The sequence below is a fragment of the Ictidomys tridecemlineatus genome, chromosome 13, assembly GCF_052094955.1.
Source record: "Ictidomys tridecemlineatus isolate mIctTri1 chromosome 13, mIctTri1.hap1, whole genome shotgun sequence".
In the NCBI taxonomy this organism is placed as follows: Eukaryota; Metazoa; Chordata; class Mammalia; order Rodentia; family Sciuridae; genus Ictidomys; species Ictidomys tridecemlineatus.
In genome coordinates, this window is record NC_135489.1 from 35864107 (window position 1) to 35884250 (window position 20144).

Sequence of the window (20144 nt, forward strand, 5' to 3'; positions counted from 1 at the left end):
GCAACTTAATGAGATTCTATTTATAAATAAATTTAAGAGGGAGGTGGGGACTTGAGGATGTAGCTCAGAGGTAAAATGCTCCTGTGTTCAATCCCCAGAACCACAAATGGAGGAGGAAGAGAAGGAGTATGGATGATGGCATAGCTGAAGAAGAGGTTGGGACAGATGGAGGAATAGGTCTTTGAGATACCAGGAACCCTCCTTCCATGCTAATCGAAAAGTTGCAGGAGAGATGGGTGCAAGATCAGGAAGGTTAGTGGGAAACTGAGATTGTTCCAGGCTGAAAGCTTTTAAACTCACTGGAAAAAAAAAAGTTGAGTTATGCATCATTTAAGAATAAAGGTGAAGATAGAAACTGAAAAGTTAAGTGGAAATGCTTTGAAATAGTCTTTGTGCAAAGTTTGAGCTAGCTAGAAAACAGTAAGACTGGCAAGCAATATTGAGTGACTTGTAGTTTTGATATGTTATTTGTCATTCTTAAATTGCTAGCTTTGTGGATGGGTGAAATTGCCTACAGAAACTGCCACCACACACTACTTGAGGAATCAAAAATAAATAATCTAGCTGAGAGGTAGGGAGTGTAAAACACCTTTTAGCATGTATCAGGTCCTGGGTTCAATCCCCAGTAACAAAATCATCATCATCATCATCATTATCATCATCTAGTTAGATGAGCTGGCATGAAGACCAGTGTGAAAGTAAAGGACAGCTCAATAATTGACTCTTGGATACTTGGTTATTCATTTGGAGATAATTAGATCCCTTCCTCATATTGCACACAAATTAAGTATATCACAGACATAAATGAAAAGCAAATATTTAATAAAATTTATAGAAGAAAATATGCAGAAGTATCTTTATGACTTCAGAATAGAGATGAAATCTTTTATTTATTTATTTTTGTAACAAGGATTGAACCCAGTGTACTGAGCCACATCCCCAGTCTGTTTTTTTTTTGCTCAGAGCCTCACTGAGTTGCTGAGGCTGGCTTTGAACTTGCAGCCATGCACATTTTTTTTCATAGACATAAAAAGCAATATAAAAATAATATAGGAAACTGGGCTGGGGTTGTAGTTCAATGGTAGAGTGCTTGCCTAGCATATGTGAGGCACTGGGTTCGATCCTCAGCACTACAAAAAAAAAAATAAATAAATAAAATAAAAATAAAGGTACTGTGTCCATCAACCACTGAAAAAAAATCTTTAAAAACTTTTAAAACAATTCATAACAGAAATAGGGATGTGTTTAAAAGTAAATTATATGTAACTGAAGAAAGAATTAAAGATCTGAAAAATAAAATAAGTCACAAAAAAATGTTGTAGATGAGAAACAAAAGAAAAAGAGCAGGTAAGACACACAAGGGTTATAGTGAGGAAGTCTAGCATTTTATTGGACCTCTCAGGAATGAAAGGGGACAGAAACAGCATCTGTCCCTCGTTTCCCATTTTCATCTTTTTTACAATTAAAATATTTTTGTTAGGACAAATAACATGCCCACATGACGAAGGCAAGAGACAGGAAGCAAACCTCATCAGCAGGTCTTTCTTTATTCAGCATTTAGCATCAGAGTCAGTTGGTAGAACCCTGGCGTGGCTCATTTCCAGGGCAGAAAACGGCAGGTGGCTGAAGCTAGGGTCTGGGTTACTTGGCTTCTTTTAGGGTGGAACAGGAATGTGAATATAGGGAGTTTCCCTGGGCTTATAGTATTGGCCTCAGGTGACTCACCAGGGTCCTGGTCAAGTGCCAGTCTGGAGGGGGTTCCTTTTGTGTTCCTTTGGTCTGGCTGAGGCCTGGAATTTTCAATGACAAAAGCTTAGAGAAAATGTCTTTGGACTTATTTCCGTATCCTTCAATTTAAAAATTCATCTTGGGGGCCAGGGTTGTGACTCAGTGGTAGAGTGCTTACCTAGCATACATGAGGTACTGGGTTCAATCCCTGGCACCACATAAATAAACAAACAAACAAACAAATAAATAAAAATTCATCTTTAACTTATGTATTGGCTTTCTCTAAATAATTTTTTTAAAATAGAACAGTTTTAGATTCAGAGAATTATTGCAAACATAGCACAGAAGTCCCATATTACACCCTGCCTCCCCCCTTTTTTTGGAGCTGGGGATTGAACCCAGGTCCTTGTGCATGTGAGGCAAGCACTCTACCGACTGAGCTGTATCTCCAGCCTCAGGTTCCCCTTTTATTAACATTCTCCATAAGTGTGGTATATTTGTTACATTTAATAAATTTGTTGCTTTATTATTAACTAAAGTCAATGTTTAATCAGAATGTTAAAACATTTTTAAAAGAAAATAAACAAATGATAGAGAATTGTTTACTATTGATGAGTTCACTAACTGTCTTAGGTATATTTCATTATCCTCTCCCGGGGATAATGTTTGTATTCATCTATTCATTAAAGAATGGTGGAAATGAGGGCTGGGGATATAGCTCAGTTGGTAGAATGCTTGCCTCATATGCACATGGCCATGGGTTCAATCCTCAGCACCACCCAAGGTGAAAATGAGATAGGGATTTTCCATAGAGAGAGATACTGAATCCTTAAAGGGAGTGTCCACAACCACTGAGATGCCGAGAGCACACTTGTAAATCTTGAGGTTGAGCGGCATGCCCCTATAAAATGAGGTAAACGTGCAAGTAAAGGAAAAACTGATGAAATTGTGGAGTTCCACTCTGCCTGCACCTCTTATCCACCCTCTAGCACCGGCCCTCTTATTAGCACCGCACACCAAAGGTGGCTGTCTCTCCCTCTGGAGATAGCCTGCATTCTCCCTTGAGTTCATATTCCTTGCTTTTACCCCAAAGGAATCTCTATTTTGAGTTTATCCTCCACCCTCCATATGTATCTACTAGCTCTGTCTATGCCTTTGATCCGCATGTGCTGAAATTCTTTCCCATCATGTTGGTCAAGAACTCCAGACTGGTTCTGGGTCAAGTTCCCTCTTCTCTCTGGGAACTCCTCACACCCTTCTGCGGAGACATCTCTTCTTTCATGACAAAATTAGGTATTTATAGACCAATAAATGTACTGCTAGTTCCCTCAAGGGAATGAACAAATTGAATATGTTCTGTGTATAAACTTAATGGACTTTTAAAATGGAAGACAATTTTACAGTCTTTTATTGACACTCCTTATTTATTTGATCTACTTCATTAAAAATCTTTTATCCCATTTCACTCACTGGGATTTTGCTGTCTCATATGGTAGCCAGTAATCACATGCAGTAATTTAAATGTGTTCAATTCCAATTAAATAAGACGAAAACTCATTTGTCAGTCTCACCAGCCATATTTCAAGTTAGAGCCTCACGTGGCTAATGACTTCCGTTTAGGACACTACGAATACAGAACATGCCTTGAAAACCTACGGCTTTCTTCCAGTCACTAACCTGATTCAACCCTCAAGGTTTGCTCCAACTGTAACTTCTGATTACACTTTTATCAAGAGTTCAAAACCATCTCCTTTTCCCAGGACACTAGACCTGCGCGGAGAGGCGTGTGGACCACGGAGGTGCAGTCCTCCCGTCTTCCTAGAGGGGCGCGCCCGCTCGCACTTCCGGTAAGCAAGCAGCGGGAGGCCTTCTTTCTCCCTCCTTGGGGTTGGTGCCCGCAGCCGGCAGAGCGAAGGGTGAGTGGGGAGGTCTGGCAGCGTGGCCCCAGGTGCTTCCCAACCCGCCCCTGTCCTGCCTCAGTCCTCCCCGCCGCTTTACCTGGGCTCCCGCGGCTTGCCTCCGTAGAGCCGGCGGCTGTACCAGGGCCCGCCCCTCGAGGTTAGCTGTCAGTTGGCCGGTCGGTCAGCGCATCCTTTCATCTTTTCCACCGTTCATTCACCGGTCACTGACTCCTCCAGCACTTACCGAGCCTCCTGTGTGCCCGGCTGCTGGTTTAGGAGGTGGACTTGGCGCTGATGGGCTCCTTACTGCCACTTCTCGGGCTCCTTACTGCCACTTCTCCGGCGGCCAAAGCGAGCTTTTAGGTCTCAGCCATGGGTCCTGGCTTCCCAGTCTGGGTGTGATCCTGTCAGACACTTCCGAAACACCTTCCACTTTCCCCTTCGTAGTTTTCATCACAATTAAGTTGGGTAATTAAGTGTGCTTTCTGTTTAACTTGCGCCTCTCGCTATTTTTAAATTATGTGATGGCAAATACACTGTCTTGATACCTTTTTTGCTCAGTGCACAGATAGGCACTCAATAAATATTTCTACTTTTATACTTAATTGATTTGTGGTACTAGGGATCGAATCCAGGCAGGGCCTCATGCATTTCAAACAAGTACTCTACCACTAAGCCACATCCCCAGCCCCTTGATAAATATTTTAAATAAGTATGTGGGAAAATGCAGGCCCTTTTCTAAAGGGCGTTTTGATTTGGTGGGAGAATGCATTTATGAAACAGTACTTTCTCAGAGTAGGTATCCAAGAGGATGTACCCTGGTGTCAGATGAGTTGGTTTCAAAACAATCAGACCATATCACTTAGAAGCCATATAGCCTAGGATAAATTATTTCATATGTTCTGTTGCTCTTCAAACAGTTGAATGTACACCATAGAATGCTGTGAAGATGAAATGAATTAAGACACTTAAAAGGTAGATAGATAATGCTGGAGTCTAATAAAGTTTCAATTGGTGTTTTCTGTTACAATTAAGTGATTAAATAGATTCATTGTAATGCATTACATTAGAAAGCAGATACATTGTAGAACCGAAGGCCTCAGCAAGCAGGATTGCCTGGATATACTCTGACCAGGGAGGGAAATGCCTTCTTCCAGAGGAAGGGGCTATAGGCAAGCTCAGTGTTCCCACCTCCCCAAGGCTCCACCCACCCACCAAACACCCCCCCCCCCACACACACACACCAGGTACTAGAAAGCTGGTTTGCTAGACAGCTACCTAAACCCAGAATTCTGATGAGAAACAGTTGGGTTCTACCCCCACTGACAAGACCGCTTTCTCAAATTTGCACCATAAGAAGGTAGCAGAAGCTGTCCCCTGAAACACTAGAACACCTTTTTCCAAACTTCCTCTCAGTGGGATGATGGGAGACTCAGTGGACCTATACTTTCTTTTACCAACTGCTGGCTGGCAAATTTTCCCCAATAAAGTCTATTCTGTAACCCATACTTTGTGATGTGGAATTTACCCTTATCTGTGATGTCTTGGGTACCTACTCAGTTTTTTTTTAAAATGTATATTTTATTGTTCAGGTTTAGTGAGGACCACAGATCAGAAGATGATTGCCTTTGAAAATGTACTTTGTTATGGTTTTCAAGAAAAGGGGGCATGCCTTACAGGGAAACATGTGGAATTCCTCTGCCAATTGGTCAAGAGGCAGAGGGAGTGAGGGGAAATGGGCAAGAGCCTGTTTTGTGGGTTCTATGGGAAGAAACCATCAAGACAGGGTAAGCAAGGGTAGGATTGGCTGATTTGGATAATTTTAGTGAACTCTCGGGAGAGGGGTTCTTCCTAGTTGTTTGATACTTGATCCTGAAATGTGAGTAGAGGGGAGTGATGACCTTAAGTACGAGAGCCCTTTAGATAAGGTGGTGGGGCTCTGGGACTGTTGGTTTCATTTGGAAAGTATGCTCACAGGTGAGTTGTTTACTATCTCTAGGGATTGGCTAGTCCTGGGAGGAACAGTCTCTCCAGTATCATTAAATACCCAGATGCCAAAGCATCATAATAAAAAGACATGTTTTATACACCAGCCCACATACTCAGGTACTTTTTTGTTGTTTCCAATTCCTATAGCTCTGCAATGTTACATTATTAATTCCATGTTTAGGAGAGGAAATGGGATTTCAGAAGGATTCATTTGGTGAATGATGTTGGACAACTAGTTAGAGACTGTATCATGAGTCTAAATTGGGTCGTGTGACTTCAAAGTTGGTCTCCAGCTCATACTGGGTACTGAACCCAGGACCTTACACATGCCAGGCAAGCACTTTACCACTGAGCTATACCATCATCCCTGAAACTGGTGCTCTTTCTGTGAGCAAGATCACTTTGCTATGGTAGATATGAGAAATGCTGTGGGAACAATTTTCAGTCCATATTAGGCACTTGACAATGTTGACCACTACCTCTTTGAATTTTCCAGTTCATTCTTTTATATAGATAGAAGGTGTTATGCATTGGGTTGAGTGATGGAGATACAATAGTGAGCAAAAATGTTGATGTACCTTACAGTGAAGTCATAGATAAACAGGTATTAACCAAATGATCCCACTAAAGTATATGCACTGACAAAGTGAAAAAAGTGCTTTGAGGGAAAGAAATGTTTTTAAACTTTGTCTCCTGTGTCTCCTTGACTAAGCCAGGGTTCTTAACCCCTGGTTGTACATCAGAATCACTTGCAGAATATATTACAAGTATAATTGTTGGGACCTCATCTAGGAGATTCTGATTATGCTTTAATGAATTCCAGATAAATTCAATGAGTGCAGTCAAAGAGAGCTTTACCTTGACTTAAAGTACATTGCTTTTATTAAAAACCAAATAAACAACAACAACAACAAAAACTGGTCAGGGGCACACGGAGAGAAAATGTGTAAGCATTCCTATTAATAACCCCAGCCAAGCTTCCTGATATTAGCCACAATCAGTTGCTAGACAGTGAGTAATACCCCTTGGAAACCTTCTCCACTGGAACCTTCAAATCTCCAGCCCAACTGATAAGATCACAACCACATTAGGGATCAAAAGTTGAAACTAGGGCCTGGGGCTGTAGTTCAGTGGCAGAGCACTTGCCTAGCATGTGTGAGGCACTGGGTTCAATCTTTAGTATCACATAAAAATAAACAAATAAAATAAAGGCAGGCTGTCCATCTACAACTACAAAATTTTCTTTAAAAAGTTGAAACTAATAGTTAAACTTGATCAATAAACAATACTGTGAGAAATACTAGTCTATTTTTGTTTAAAATCATTAAAAACAAAACAAAACTGGTTATAAGAACAGATCAGATCTGCAATTTGAAAAGATCACTCTGGTTACAATGTAGATTAATAGAGTAATGGGGATACAGTGCATTGAGGAAGACAGTAGATAAGTTATTGTAAAGTATGACAGATGGGGCATTTAGGATGAATATGGTGGTGGCAGAGTTTAGGATGGGCAGACAGGCAATGAAATCAGTAGGCTAATATGCATTAAATAAAGGAAGGAAGTAAAAGAAAGAATTTTATTATGGATGATTTCTGGCTATACAGCCAGGTAAGATATTCCTGTTACCTGAAAGGGAACCAATGGAAGAGAGCAGATTTGATATGGGAGAAATCATGAGTTGTTTATGAATGTACTATTTGATATGCATTTGAGAAATTCAAGAGGAGTTATGGTGGGAGTGAAGAACTGTGGGTAAATAGGTCTGGAGCTCAGATAGGAGGTCTATACTAGAAGATGGTAAACAAAGGTGAGGGTTAGGTAGCCTTGGAGGAAAGTGGAGAGTTAAAAAAGGTGAGAATTTAGGACTAATCTTAGAGAATTCTGATTTAGAGGGGGTGGACCTATGAAGGAGATGGAGGAGTTTATATCCTTCCTTTAGCCACACACCCATGGAAGATGAGTTGGTGAGGCATAATATTTATAATAAAATTGAATAATACCACAAACATTGAAAAAAAGGCAAGAGACATAACAGAAACTAATAGTCACAAAGGATACATAGATGTAATGCAGCCCTTGGTAAATGCTATGTACACAGGTCTGACAGTGCAGCATCATGTGATTCTTTTTGTTTATTTTTAACCTTATGATTTCTTAAATTACAATTATCACATAATAAGAAATAAAAAATATATTTATTATTTTTCTTCTGCAAAAAATTAAGAAAAAACATCCCCAAGTTTCTATTGTGTTTTGGTGTATTTGAAGCACCTGTTAATATCTGGTAAAGTATAGTTTAGGAAATGCTGCTTTGTTGGTACCTCAGACATAACTTTCTTAGTGAATAGCTCAGCAAATGACACCAGCAACCTCCAGTCACCAGGCATATCCAGAAACCTGAGTCTTTCTAGATTCCCCTTTCTTCCAAACCCTTATTCAGTGTGTCCTATCTTTATATTTTTTGACTCCCATAGTCTAAATAGTTGCAACAAACCCTTACTCATCTCTTCTCTCTCTTTGTGGGCACATAGATCCTCCAGCCCTTCCTGTGGCCATGAGGGATCAACCCCTTGGACCCTGGAGGGCTTGGCTGTTCCCCTATAGTTATCTCTTCTCCTTAATTGTACCCCAGGCTCTGGCACATTATTCTTAACCAGGCTTCTACCTATTAGAAGCACTTGGGGACACTCACTTAAGCCCCATCCCTGGAGATTCTGACTCCATGAATCTCTCATGGTGCCTCTATACTAAGACATAGCCAGAGGTGACAACCATTAGTCTGGCCTCCCTAAACCATTTTCATTTCTTCAATAGGCCACATCTTCTCACACTTCTCCCCTCTCCCTGGGCTTAGTGGTCTTTCTCTTGTGCTTATCATCTTTAGATTTATCAATCTGTATTTACCTGTCAATTTCACATACTAAATAAACTGAGTCCTTGCAGACAGAACTCATTATCTTGAGACTCCTGTTTAGTATGCCTGCTAGCACATAGTTAATGTTCAAGTATTTGTTGAAAAAATGGATGAAGGAATCTCTTTCTCTTTTCCTTGTGCAGTTTCAGAATCTTGTGACAAATTCAAGAATAACTTTTCCTTGTTTGTACATGTATAGCCATTCTTCATAACTCCTTTCTAATCTTTTCATCATTATTCCTAGTTTATAGTAACAATCAAGGTTGTCCTGGGCATTAACCAATTCTGGAATAAAAAGGAGAAGTTCTTGAGGCCAGGCAACCCTGAGGTCATGTCTTGACTGGTTTGGGACCTTGGGAAAATTCATTAACTTTCAAGAAGCTTTCATCATCTGTAAAACATGGGGATCAAAATATCATATAGTGTTACTGTCATGCCCCAATAAAATAGAATTTGTAAACTACCTGGCCTATAGTAGGTACTTATGAAGTGTGAGTTCCTTTCTTTGGGGAGTTAACTACTTTGATTGCAGAACCCAGTGCTCTGCTCACTGGCTGTATGCCTTTGGTCAGCTTATGATTCTCAGTAGTCTAATTTGGAGATTGGCCACAATTAGGATTATCTTTATATAACACTATTTACTATCCCTAATTTTGTGCATAACATTATTACCAAAGGTCAAATTGGTTTTGACTATATTAAAGTTTTGTTTCACATCCCCCAAAATTCTTGAATCATCTATAGATGTATCATTTATATGGAAGCTCCCTTTTAGTAAGTTTTCTTTATAGTGCTATATTCCCTGGCAACTGGCCTTCAAAAACCTGTATTTACATTCCAAGCATATGGTTTGCTTGTATAACACCAGCACTATCCACTTCAGGGCCTCCCTGAAGAGTTGGAATTCAGAAGGAATTCCTCAGATACAAGTTTCCATCTCTTCTCTGCCTCAGCTGGACAGCTTTTTCAGACTGTCTATTCCCAGAATGTCAGAAGAGATCACAGCATTGGCTTACCATGCTCCAAAAGAACAAGAAGGACTTATAATTGTGAAGGTTGAAGAAGAAAATTACGTTTGGGGGCAGGACTTTGGCCTTCAGAGGAACTCCCAGAGCCAGGAGGTCTTCCGCCTGCGTTTCAGGCAGTTTAGTTATTCTGACTCCAGTGGGCCCAGAGAAGCTATGAGCCAGCTCAAGGAGCTTTGCTCTCGGTGGCTGAAACCGGAGGCACACTCTAAGGAACAGATATTGGAGCTGTTAGTGCTGGAGCAGTTTCTGGCCATCCTGCCTGAGGAACTGCAGGCCTGGATGCGAGAGCAGGGGCCAGATAATGGAGAAGAAGCTGTGACTCTGCTGGAAGAGTTGGAGAAAGAACTCAATGAATCAAGGCAACAGGTAAGAAGTAGGTGTTTTGTTTGTTTGCTTGACTATTGAAGCTGTTATGAGTCGCATTGACTCCTCATGGAATTATCCAATTTCTATTTTATACCGTATTAATTATTCACTCATTGGTTCATGTCATTAGGATTTTTAGACCTGTTGTTTTCTCACTGATCATCTGAATAGGTTTCTGATTCCTTCTGTTTAGCCCTGTTGTTCTAGGGAGTTTCCTCTTGTGCTTCCTTAGAATCACAGTGCTAGTACTTGATTACTTCTAGGACTCTGCTCGTGGCCAGAAAATGATCTGGAAGAACACAACATGCACAGGAGTTCTGAAGTCTCTAAGTCACTCTTTGCGGTCTTTGGAGAGCCAATGCAAGAGTGAGACTCAGGAGCCCCAAGATTTCCACGAGAGAGGTGAGGATCTTTAACCCTTTTGGGGTTGAGGATGAGGTAAGGGCGATCAAGTGTTCCATGGTGCATTTTACTTAATAACAGTAACTTGCAGCTGTCACTAAGTATTGTGGAAAGAACCCCCATTTGCCTTGAAATACTCTTTCATTGGCTCTGCATTATTGTTTTAACTTGGGTTAAAAACAAAGGTCTTTAATAAATTCTCTATAATACCATAATGTTCAAAGACTAATATTCTGTTCTTAAAATAATACTTGAATCCCATTAACAAGGCAATTTCTAAGATGAAGATGAATACTGAATCAGTAACAGAAACTTGAACACAGAAAGTTTAACATTAAGAATTATGAACTGTTTTACAATGAATATATTCTGCTGTAATATATACTAAATTAAAATAAATAAATAAATAAAAGAATTATGGACTGTAACTGGCATTAACCATTAAGTGGTATAACTAAATACTAAAACTCTAAATTGTCAGGAGTAAGGCATTTGGCCCGGGGGGCGGGGGACTCTCGGCTTAAAGCAGAATGCCCAAGGAAGGAACATATCTGCAAGAGGGTGCTATGTCTTTCCCCCATCTGCCAGGGCTAAAGTCCAGATCTCTCTGGAGAGATAACAGCCATGACCCACTAGTTGGAGATGTTCAATGAAGTGCCCAGCTGGTCACACTCACTGAGGAGCTACCCTATGGGTGCTAGAAGCTCCAATGGGGAAGTGACATGGCACAGAATTTGCAGGAAGCTGCTGAGGGGAGCAGTGCCTCTGAAACTCATTGGGGTATGCACTACTGGTTGTCCCCCACACTGCAGAAACCGAGAGAGCACACCAGATCAAAAAAGAAAAGTTCCTTCCTCCTCTACTGGCCCTCTAGGCCCGTATACTATTAAAACCCATATCATGTCAGCTTGATGCCAGTATTGAAGATAGTACAATGAAGGGTAGATTTTAAATTAGGAGGCAATAAATTGATAGATGTCATGGGTGCTGAGAATTAGTACAAAAAGGACTTTGATTAAGGCAACATCATCCCTAGGGGCACCAGCTACATCAGCTTATTACTTTGTTGTCATTAGACTTTCATTATCATTCTGATTTCATCTTCATCAAGCAATCTTATTAACTTCCTATGAAACTTAGCTATAATAAAAATGCATTAATTCACTCTGTTTTGTATGATGATTACATAGTAATTTTCATAATGGCCTTATTGCTCGGTTTCATGAACTTGGTTTATAAGATTCTACTCCAAGAGGGAAATCCATACCTAGTGTGTTGATTGAGAGGCATGTGATGACACAAACTTCAAGGTCAGATCCTGAACCTTAGCAATTTACCAAAGTAATTAATTCTATTAATCCAATGAAGTGTCCTTGAAAACTGCCTCTCAACCTTCCCCCATGCATCAGACCCTGATACTACCCTCTTAAGTATCCTTTGCATCAAGTAGGAGCTACATTAAAATGCATTTTAAAAAAATGATCAAATCACCTATCTTAAACAGCTAAATGGATTATAATTGGTTTTTCATCACTATAATGTAATACATGGGACAGCTAACTTTATAAAGATAAGAAGTTATTTAGCTCACGGTTTGGGAGCTTCAAGTACATGTCACCTGCATTGGCTCAGTTCTGCTGTGTTGCATCATGGCAGTGACATGATAGGAGAGCATGCAGGAGCAAGTGATCACATGAAGCAGTGAAAGTGACTCAAAGGTCAGACTCAGGCTTTTCTATCCTCTCACAAGAACTCACCAGGGTCCCATTAGAAATACCTTATCCATTTCTAGGACAGGCTTCTAGGGACCACCCACTGAGCTCCATCTCTTAAAGATCCCATCAGTTCCTGCATCACGGCACTGGGAACCAAGCTCCCAAGACATCAACCCTTGGAGGCCAAAGGTATTCAAAATATATATTGTCTGAATCATTTAGGGTAGATTATTTAAGGTCTCAGGGGCCAGAGACTCCACTATAATTCCTTAAGTGCTTTTGGGATTTTTCTTATTAGCATTTTTAAAGGGACAAATTATATATTTCCAAAATTCATATATTGAAGCCCTGAGTCCCAATACCTTATGATATAATTGTATTTTTTGGAGATAAGGCCTTTAAAGAGGTTAAATGAGGTTATTAAATGGGCTCTAATGCAATATAACTGGTGACCTTATAAGAGGAAATCAGTACACAAACAACACAGACTGAGATGACCACATGAGCATAAGCAAGAAGATGGCCATCTATAAGCTAAGGAGAGACTGACTTGGAAAGAAACCAAAACTTCTGATACTTGATTTTGGACTTCTAGCCTCTAGAACTGTAAGAAAATAAATTCCTCTTCTTTAAGCCTGTTTTTGTGGTATTTTTTTTATAGAAGTCTAGCATACTAATACTAAAGTTATTTCCCAAGTCTATATGAAATATTCCTAGCCTCAATTTGGTTCCTTTTGTTTGTTTAGCAGAGCTTTCATAAAACACTTGTACTTGAATAAGTAAAATGACCTTTGACCTTTGTCTAACTAAGCCTCTCACTGTCTCTGACTCCTGTGTTCTTTGTCTCTGTTTATTTTGACACATTTCTCTGGTCATGTTTCAAATTCTCCACATTCTCTTGAGGTTCAGGGATAAAGACAAAATAAAATATTTTAGTGAGGATCTGATTACTTTAAAATGTAAATTTAAAGTAGAGTTTTCTCCCCAACTCTTATCTGTTACACTTTATTTCATTGTTTTTCACTTCACAATGACATTGTGTTATAGATTCAATCACATTATCAGCAATAGTGATTGTCTTTTAGACATTTTTGGACTTAGCAAAATTTCTCATCCTCATTTATGCCTGGTGTCCAAGTGTGTGGTCTTGGATGGACTTGACTAGGTTCCTGATAAATCACTTTATGCTGATGTCTGAAGAATTAATGTGAATAATCCATATTTTCACCTAAGTTATAAAGTTCATATTACTGGAAGGATCTGCCTTGATATGATTATAAGAATCACCATGCCTTTTTTTTTTACAACCTTGGGTTATAATTTTCTTGTAGGCTCTTTACTAGCCTAACAGTATGTCTTGTTAGAAGAAGAATTGGTGGTGGAGATATGGATGCAGGTAATTTATTAAGGACATGTTCTTTGGGAAAAATCTTAATAGAGGTTTTACAGAATTAGGAAGGGAACTGAGCAAGGAATGATATAGTCTCAGGTAAAACCTAATCTTGGTTGAATCCTTGGAAAGGTTCTGGAGCCTTAAGAGCATGATTGCATTGCAGAGTTGCTCTTTTGATGCAGTGGGGGCAGTCAGGGTGAAATAGTTTCCTGGGCTAGTGGCTTTCATCATCCAGGGCAATTCTGCAAAGAAGGGGGCCGTTGTGAAAGATTAGGAGTTGTCTTTGTTTTTCTCATTAGTACTGGAAATTGAACACAAGCCCTCATGTAAATGCCCTACTTCTGAACTACTCTCCCAATCTTTTTGTTTAATTTTGAGTCAGGGTCTTACTAAGTTGCCCAAGCTTGCCATTTTCCTGCCTCCCAATAGTTGAGATTAGAGGTATGCACCACCACACCTGGCTGGAGTTGTCAGTTCTGGCTGCTGTTCCACAATGTCATAAACTGAGTAGCTTATAAACAGCAGAAATTTTTTTTCACAGTTCCAGAGGCTAGGAAGTTTATGATCAAGGTGCCGGCATATTTGGTGTTTGGTGGAAAGCCATTCTCTCATAGATTACACCTGTGTACTTACATGGTAGAAGGAGCCAATGAGCTTTGTTGGACCTGTTGTATAAGGGCACTAGTTACATTTATGAGGGCTCTGCCTCCATGACCTAATCATCTACCAAAAGATTCTACCTGCTAATACCATCACTTTGGGAGCTAGGATTTCAGCATATGAATTTTGTGGGGAAAAGGATATTCAGACCATAGGAGGAGCCAACACTCACTGCAGCCAAGGGCAAGAGACATCAAACTAGTAGTGAAGTCTGCATTGGCAGTGCAACATAATCTAAAGAACATTAAGGCTAAAAGCATCTGTCATTTAGCAATCAGAGGTCACATTCTTAGTTAAAAGGATTTTATACCAAACATGTCACTGAACGGGTAGCAGGTGTGATAAAGGAAAGAGCTATTCTAACAGAGAAACCTATTACTTTTTTCTCAAAGAATATAAAACGAAAGACTTGTTTTCATACAAAAACATAACTTTTCCAGAGAAAAAATGAGTTTTAAATTATTTTTTAGTTCAGCAACAGTCCTGCTTCTTTCCAAAGGGAAGGCAGATAACTCAGAGAAAACTGAAAACTTTGAGTTTAAGCAGATTTGTTTGAATTCTCACTCTACCAATTATTAATTCTATAGCCTTTCATACTCTTTCTGAGCCTCAGCTTCCTGATCTGTAAAATGTATATAAGTTTAGAGGACTTTGGGAGGATGAGAGCAACTTCAGAGTTCTAGAAATAATTCAATTGATATCACCCGTTTCTGTTGTAAGTTACAAGAAATCTAGAAAAAAGGTGGAGCATGTTGTATGAGAACTGGGTTTGGATCCAGGCAGTCACATTTGCCAATTGTTTCCATCGACCTTCTTTGATCCCTTACACTTGAAAAGATGGACCCCTAAGGCTCTCACCTAACCCCAGAGTGAGTCAGGAACCCCCATACATTCCTTTCTCATGCTTTGTATATCTTATTATATTGCTTGTTTTTTATTTGTTCCATTTGAAACCTGCTAGAATCTGCTATTGCCTTCATGCTTTCTAGTTCTTTTCCAGCTACCTTTGTTCAATATTAACCTCCTAAGCATTTTATAATCATATCTCCTGCTCTCTTACTTTGCTAGAAGTACCATTGATTTAAGACTCAGACATCTTTACCCTGATTATTCTGCATCATATCTTTTCCTTTTCTGCATTACCTAAAATACATTCTTCTCTACTCCAGAATCATCTCCTAGCTTTATAATTTCTCACTGATACTCCTATTTATCACCTCTAACTAAGGGCTTTCCTAGTTCATTGTCACTCCTCTTCAATATTAACTCTCCTTATCTGTCTACTTGACTTTCAGGGGGTCACCTCCCACTACTCCAGGCCACTTCACTGAATTTTCCTAGATTAGGAAGCTAGTTTTAAGAAATTTTCCTCCTAATAATACCTATTTCATTTGTTTTATTTTCTGCTCTTACTACAATAATTTCCTTTCTTTCAACATGGAGAGTAAATGACACTTGCATTTTCTATTCACACTTTTAGATGGCAAGATGGTAGCTGACAAAATGTTGACAGCAAAGCAAGAAATTATTGAATGTGTAGCCTCAACTGCTATATCTCCAGGAAGACTTCTTGGGGAAATTGCTTCAGTACAGATAGTTGAAGAAGCTTTGGACGGTCTGGACAACTCTGAGAAGCAAAGGGGAAGTGCTACAATGAACAAAATGAGTCAGCTCCCTTCCCAGGAAAGACAGTATAGCCTGGCAATGTTCAACAAGAAAATCCCCACAGAGCAGTGTTTCCCTGAATGTCATGAAATTGAAGGAAATCTCAATCTGAACTCAAATGATATTACACCACAGAGAATTCACACAGGGGACAAGCTCTATGAGTGCTTTGACTGTGGGAAAGCCTTTTGCCAGAGCTCAAAGCTGATTAGACATCAGAGAATTCATACTGGAGAGAGACCTTATGCATGTAAAGAATGTGGTAAAGCCTTCAGTTTGAGCTCAGACCTTGTTAGACATCAGAGAATACACAGTGGTGAAAAACCATATGAATGTTGTGAATGTGGAAAAGCTTTCAGGGGCAGCTCAGAGCTCATTAGGCATCGGAGAATTCACACAGGAGAGAAACCTTATGAGTGTGGGGAATGTGGGAAAGCTTTCAGCCGGAGCTCAGCCCTTATTCAGCATAAGAAAATTCACACTGGTGATAAAGGCTATGAATGTATTGAATGTGGTAAGGCTTTTGGTAGGAACTCTATCCTTATTGAGCATCAAAGAATTCACACTGGAGAGAAACCTTATGAGTGTAATGAATGTGGAAAATCCTTTAATCAGAGCTCAGCCCTTACCCAGCACCAGAGAATCCACACTGGGGAGAAACCTTATGAATGTAGTGAATGTAGGAAAACATTTAGACATAGATCAGGTCTTATGCAGCATCAAAGGACACACACCAGAGTTTAAGTCTGAGTAAGAGTTGTATAATTGTGAAATGCAAAAAATTCACTTTGAGGATGAGACTCAACAGAAGATAGAATTTTCCTGAGAGTAGGGTGCCTGTCCTTCCAGCCCAGTTCAGTTCTGTAAGAGGAGATCCACATGATTGTTACGATTGTTAAGTGTTAAGTGGAAAGAATTTGTTTTTTTAAATCAGGTCTTTGAAAAGAATGGTGGGTATTCTCTAGAAATGCCTAGCTTTATCTGCATGAAGTCTCTCATCAATACCACCTTTACCTCACCAACCCAATTATAACTGCCACGTTCAAGTCCAGAATTATGTACCTAAAAGATCTCCTTACATGATGGCAAGGATAAGAACCCTGCTCAGCATTTGTGCATTTGGTAGGTGAAGGAATGTACTAAGAATTATCCAACTACCTGAAATGTTGACTTGTATGGGAAATGCTGAATTATGCCCTGGCTTGTTTTAACAAGATCCAAGGCAGTTTAATATTATCTGAGGAATGGTGGTTCATTGTTCCCACTTCCCATTTCTCTCCACAGCCCTATGCTTCCTACAAGGCCAATTCAGGTTTGCTTTTTAATTAAGCACCTGCTGTGTTTAGCTATTTGGGACAGATATGGTCATTGCTGTCCCAGAGTTAAGGGTTAATGGAATATACATATTTACTAAATAAGTAAGTAAAGTGCAATAAGTACTTTGATAGGATAAATCCAGTGTGTTTCTGGAGTACATGGCAGGGCTACCTTACCTGATCTCTAAAGACTTCTTGGATGTGCTAACATCTCAGTTGAGACCTAAACTGTAGAAATTAGCCAGGTCAAGGGCAGAAGAAAGCAGAGGTTATAGGACATATAAGGCATGAAAAGAAGAGAATCTGGAGACATCAGGACTCTTCACTTAGCAGGAATTAGTTGTCATAGTCTGGCAGGACATGTGGCTAAGAAGCCAGGACATGTGTCTAGAAGATATGTGTTGGATTTTCTCTATTTATAATCACTATACAGAACTTATAACCTATTACATTTTCAAGTGCTCAGAATGAGGGTAGTAGAAGACTGGTACATCTTATGGAAACAGGCATGATGCACACCAAATAAAGAATATCCATTGGAGGCTATAGGGACAGTGAGGTCTAGAGTATGTGTTTTATGACCCTGGATCTCAGGAAATGGGAAACTTCCAGGGACCCAGAAATGAGAAATTTGCCTTCCCAGACCCTATATTCTTCATTCTCTTACCCTTACCCTCAGCACCAGCTCTGTAAACTCTAAGCCACTTGAGGGCAATAAATATTTGTTAAATTAACCAGATTCCTCAAAATTATATTTTCCTAATTTTTACTTTGGCAGTTTTAATTAACCTACAATTGTTGAGGGCAATTAATACTTAAGAACTTTTTTCTTTTTTGGGTACTAAGGATTAAACTCAGGGGCAGTAGACCACTGAGCCACATCCCTAGCCCTATTTTGTATTTTATTAGACAGCGTTTCACTGAGTTGCTTAGCTTCTTGCTAAATTGCTGGCTTTGAACTCGAAATCCTCCTGCCTCCGCCTACTGAGCTACTGGGATTACAGGTGTGCGCCACCATGCCCGGCCCTTAAAAACATTTTTGAAGACTTGATGTTCATAGTTACTGTGGGTAATAGATGAAATTGGGAAGGATCTTTGTGCCCAAAGTTTACGCAGTTGTCATTGAGTGAGATCAACCATAAGATTAAAGGGATCCTTCACATGGGATAGTGAGTTGCCTTTTCCTATAGGTGACAATCAAATGATTTAATGTTTTAAACAGCATTTGATGGCTTTTCCTTATTGTAAATGCTGATAATACGGAACATATAAATTACCCACAATCCCTTTACCCATAGAAACTCTTAACATTTTAGAGTACTTTGTGTTTTCTTCTCCAATCCTAACATTCTTGGCAAAAATATTGTAAATAAAAGTTACTAATTTTAACATTTATATGTTGAGTATACCTTTTAACTGTTCAGTATGAGAATGTAAAGCAAGATGTAATAAAATTTGAGTTTTAAAGTTTTGCTTTGAAATTATTCATTCAGAAATAGGAGAACACTAACAGGAGTGGAAGATAGGAGATAAAGGGGTTGTGGGAATAATTCATGGAATTGGTATTCTCAATTTTTATATTCTGGGCCAAAAAGTGTCAGGAAACTATCTGGTCTCTATGATTGCAGTTCACTGGCAAAGTCATAAGAGGTGACATCTGGTGGTGGTGTTGAAGGACCATGAGAATGAGACTACTAGGGAATCTCTTTAAACACATGCATCTCCTAGTCCATTAGAATTAAGACTCTTCCTTTTCTTGGGGGTGGTGGTGGTGGTGGTGGTATACACACCAGGTTAGAATCCTCAACATTAACTGCTGGGTAGGACCAAGGACCTGGGAGACTATCATGTCCTTCTTCTCACTCAGCAGGTCTACAATAGAAATCTAAGTTTAGAGAGACCATGGCCAAGGTTCAAATTTCCAATCCTTCCAGACAACCATTAGTTGTTGTCTATGAAACTGAGGGAGAAAGGGAAGGCAGGAAACCAATATTAATATACTCTGCCTCAATTGTACATTTTCTATTTTTAATCTATTTAAAATTCATTTAAGGCAGACATTTTCCCCTCCAGACTGCTTCTAGTGCAAGAGAAACAAGACAGCCATGAGCAGGGGGAACATTATTTTTCTTTCCCAGAAAAGGCTAGTGAAAGAAAAAAATTTTTCCTTTAATAGCTTATTAACAGTGCCTCTTTAAATAAACAGAAATGTTGAAGCTTCTTCAACTGTGGGATTATCTTCTTCAGCTCCTTTAACACCAACAACCAAAGGTCTTGACCACAAGGCTACTGCTTTTTTATATGTATATATTTTTTGGTACCAATGATTGAACTCAGGGGGACACGACCACTGAGACCACATCCCCAGCCCTATTTTGTAGTAGATAGGGTCTCACTGAGTTGCTTAGTTGCTGAGGCTGGCTTTGAACTTGCAATTCTCCTGTCTCAGCCTCCCAAACTGCTGGGATTACAAATGAGTACCACTGAGCCTGGCTGGCTACTCCCTTTTTCAAGTGTAAGTCTTTAGGAAATGGCTTCTATTTGTACAGGATTTATAATTTTAAGAGGACTTGTTTATATATATATATAATGTAAAATGGGTAAGTCTGCCATTTTAAAAAAAATCAATGATAAAACCAAGGATAAGTTAATTTTGCTAACAAACTTGAGATTTGGAAAGGACAAATACTGTGGAAAGCAAGTATTTTTTCGTAATATTTCCCCAATATCCTGCACTTCTTTTTGAGTTTTCCTAATTTTTTTCCTTTTGAGTTTTTTGGTGTTGGGGATCAAACAGTGTCTTGTGCATGTTAATAAGTATGTGTTCTACCACTGAGCTACACCCTCCTATCCTGTCCTCTAGCCTTAAATAGTGCAGAAAAATTTGAATATATAAAATCACAAGAAAACATTAAATTTCCTATAACCTCACCAACCCAGAGACAATCACTGGAATTGCACATTTCTAGTATTTTTAATGCATAAATATATATATATATATATATATATATATATATATATATATATATATATTTAAAAGAGAGAGTGAGAGAGAGAGAGGGG

At 39.3% G+C, this 20144-nt stretch overlaps 1 protein-coding gene and 1 long non-coding RNA gene across 6 annotated transcripts; one reads left to right on the forward strand and one right to left on the reverse strand.

The window, feature by feature from the left end:
• Positions 1-1528: 1528 nt before the first annotated feature.
• On the reverse strand, positions 1529-3529 carry LOC144369818 (uncharacterized). Of its 2 annotated transcripts, XR_013429605.1 has the most exons (3): positions 3406-3529; positions 1907-2629; positions 1529-1790 (listed from the first exon to the last, which is right to left on the reverse strand). It is a non-coding gene; the product is annotated as an uncharacterized LOC144369818 (long non-coding RNA). The 2 variants fall into 2 exon arrangements; XR_013429604.1 differs by having other exon boundaries at positions 1907-3529.
• On the forward strand, positions 3375-18548 carry Zscan30 (zinc finger and SCAN domain containing 30). Of its 4 annotated transcripts, none has more exons than XM_040273835.2 (4): positions 3375-3575; positions 9420-9930; positions 10194-10332; positions 15581-18548. In XM_040273835.2, the coding sequence occupies exons 2-4, from the start codon at positions 9523-9525 to the stop codon at positions 16507-16509; spliced, it is 1476 nt and encodes a 491-aa protein (XP_040129769.1). In that variant the 5' UTR covers positions 3375-3575; positions 9420-9522; the 3' UTR covers positions 16510-18548. The 4 variants fall into 4 exon arrangements, with proteins under 4 accessions (XP_040129769.1, XP_021582210.1, XP_021582211.1 ...); XM_021726535.3 differs by having other exon boundaries at positions 3569-3644; XM_021726536.3 differs by lacking the exon at positions 3375-3575 and adding an exon at positions 3580-3644 and having other exon boundaries at positions 9490-9930.
• Positions 18549-20144: the final 1596 nt, after the last annotated feature.

Coding starts and splice junctions, on each gene's coding strand:
- Zscan30 (XM_040273835.2), top strand. CDS start 9,523: ATGTCAGAAGAGATCACAGCATTGGCTTACCATGCTCCAAAAGAACAA. Junction 9,931..10,193: donor TCAATGAATCAAGGCAACAG/GTAAGAAGTAGG, acceptor GATTACTTCTAG/GACTCTGCTCGTGGCCAGAA. Junction 10,333..15,580: donor CCAAGATTTCCACGAGAGAG/GTGAGGATCTTT, acceptor TCACACTTTTAG/ATGGCAAGATGGTAGCTGAC.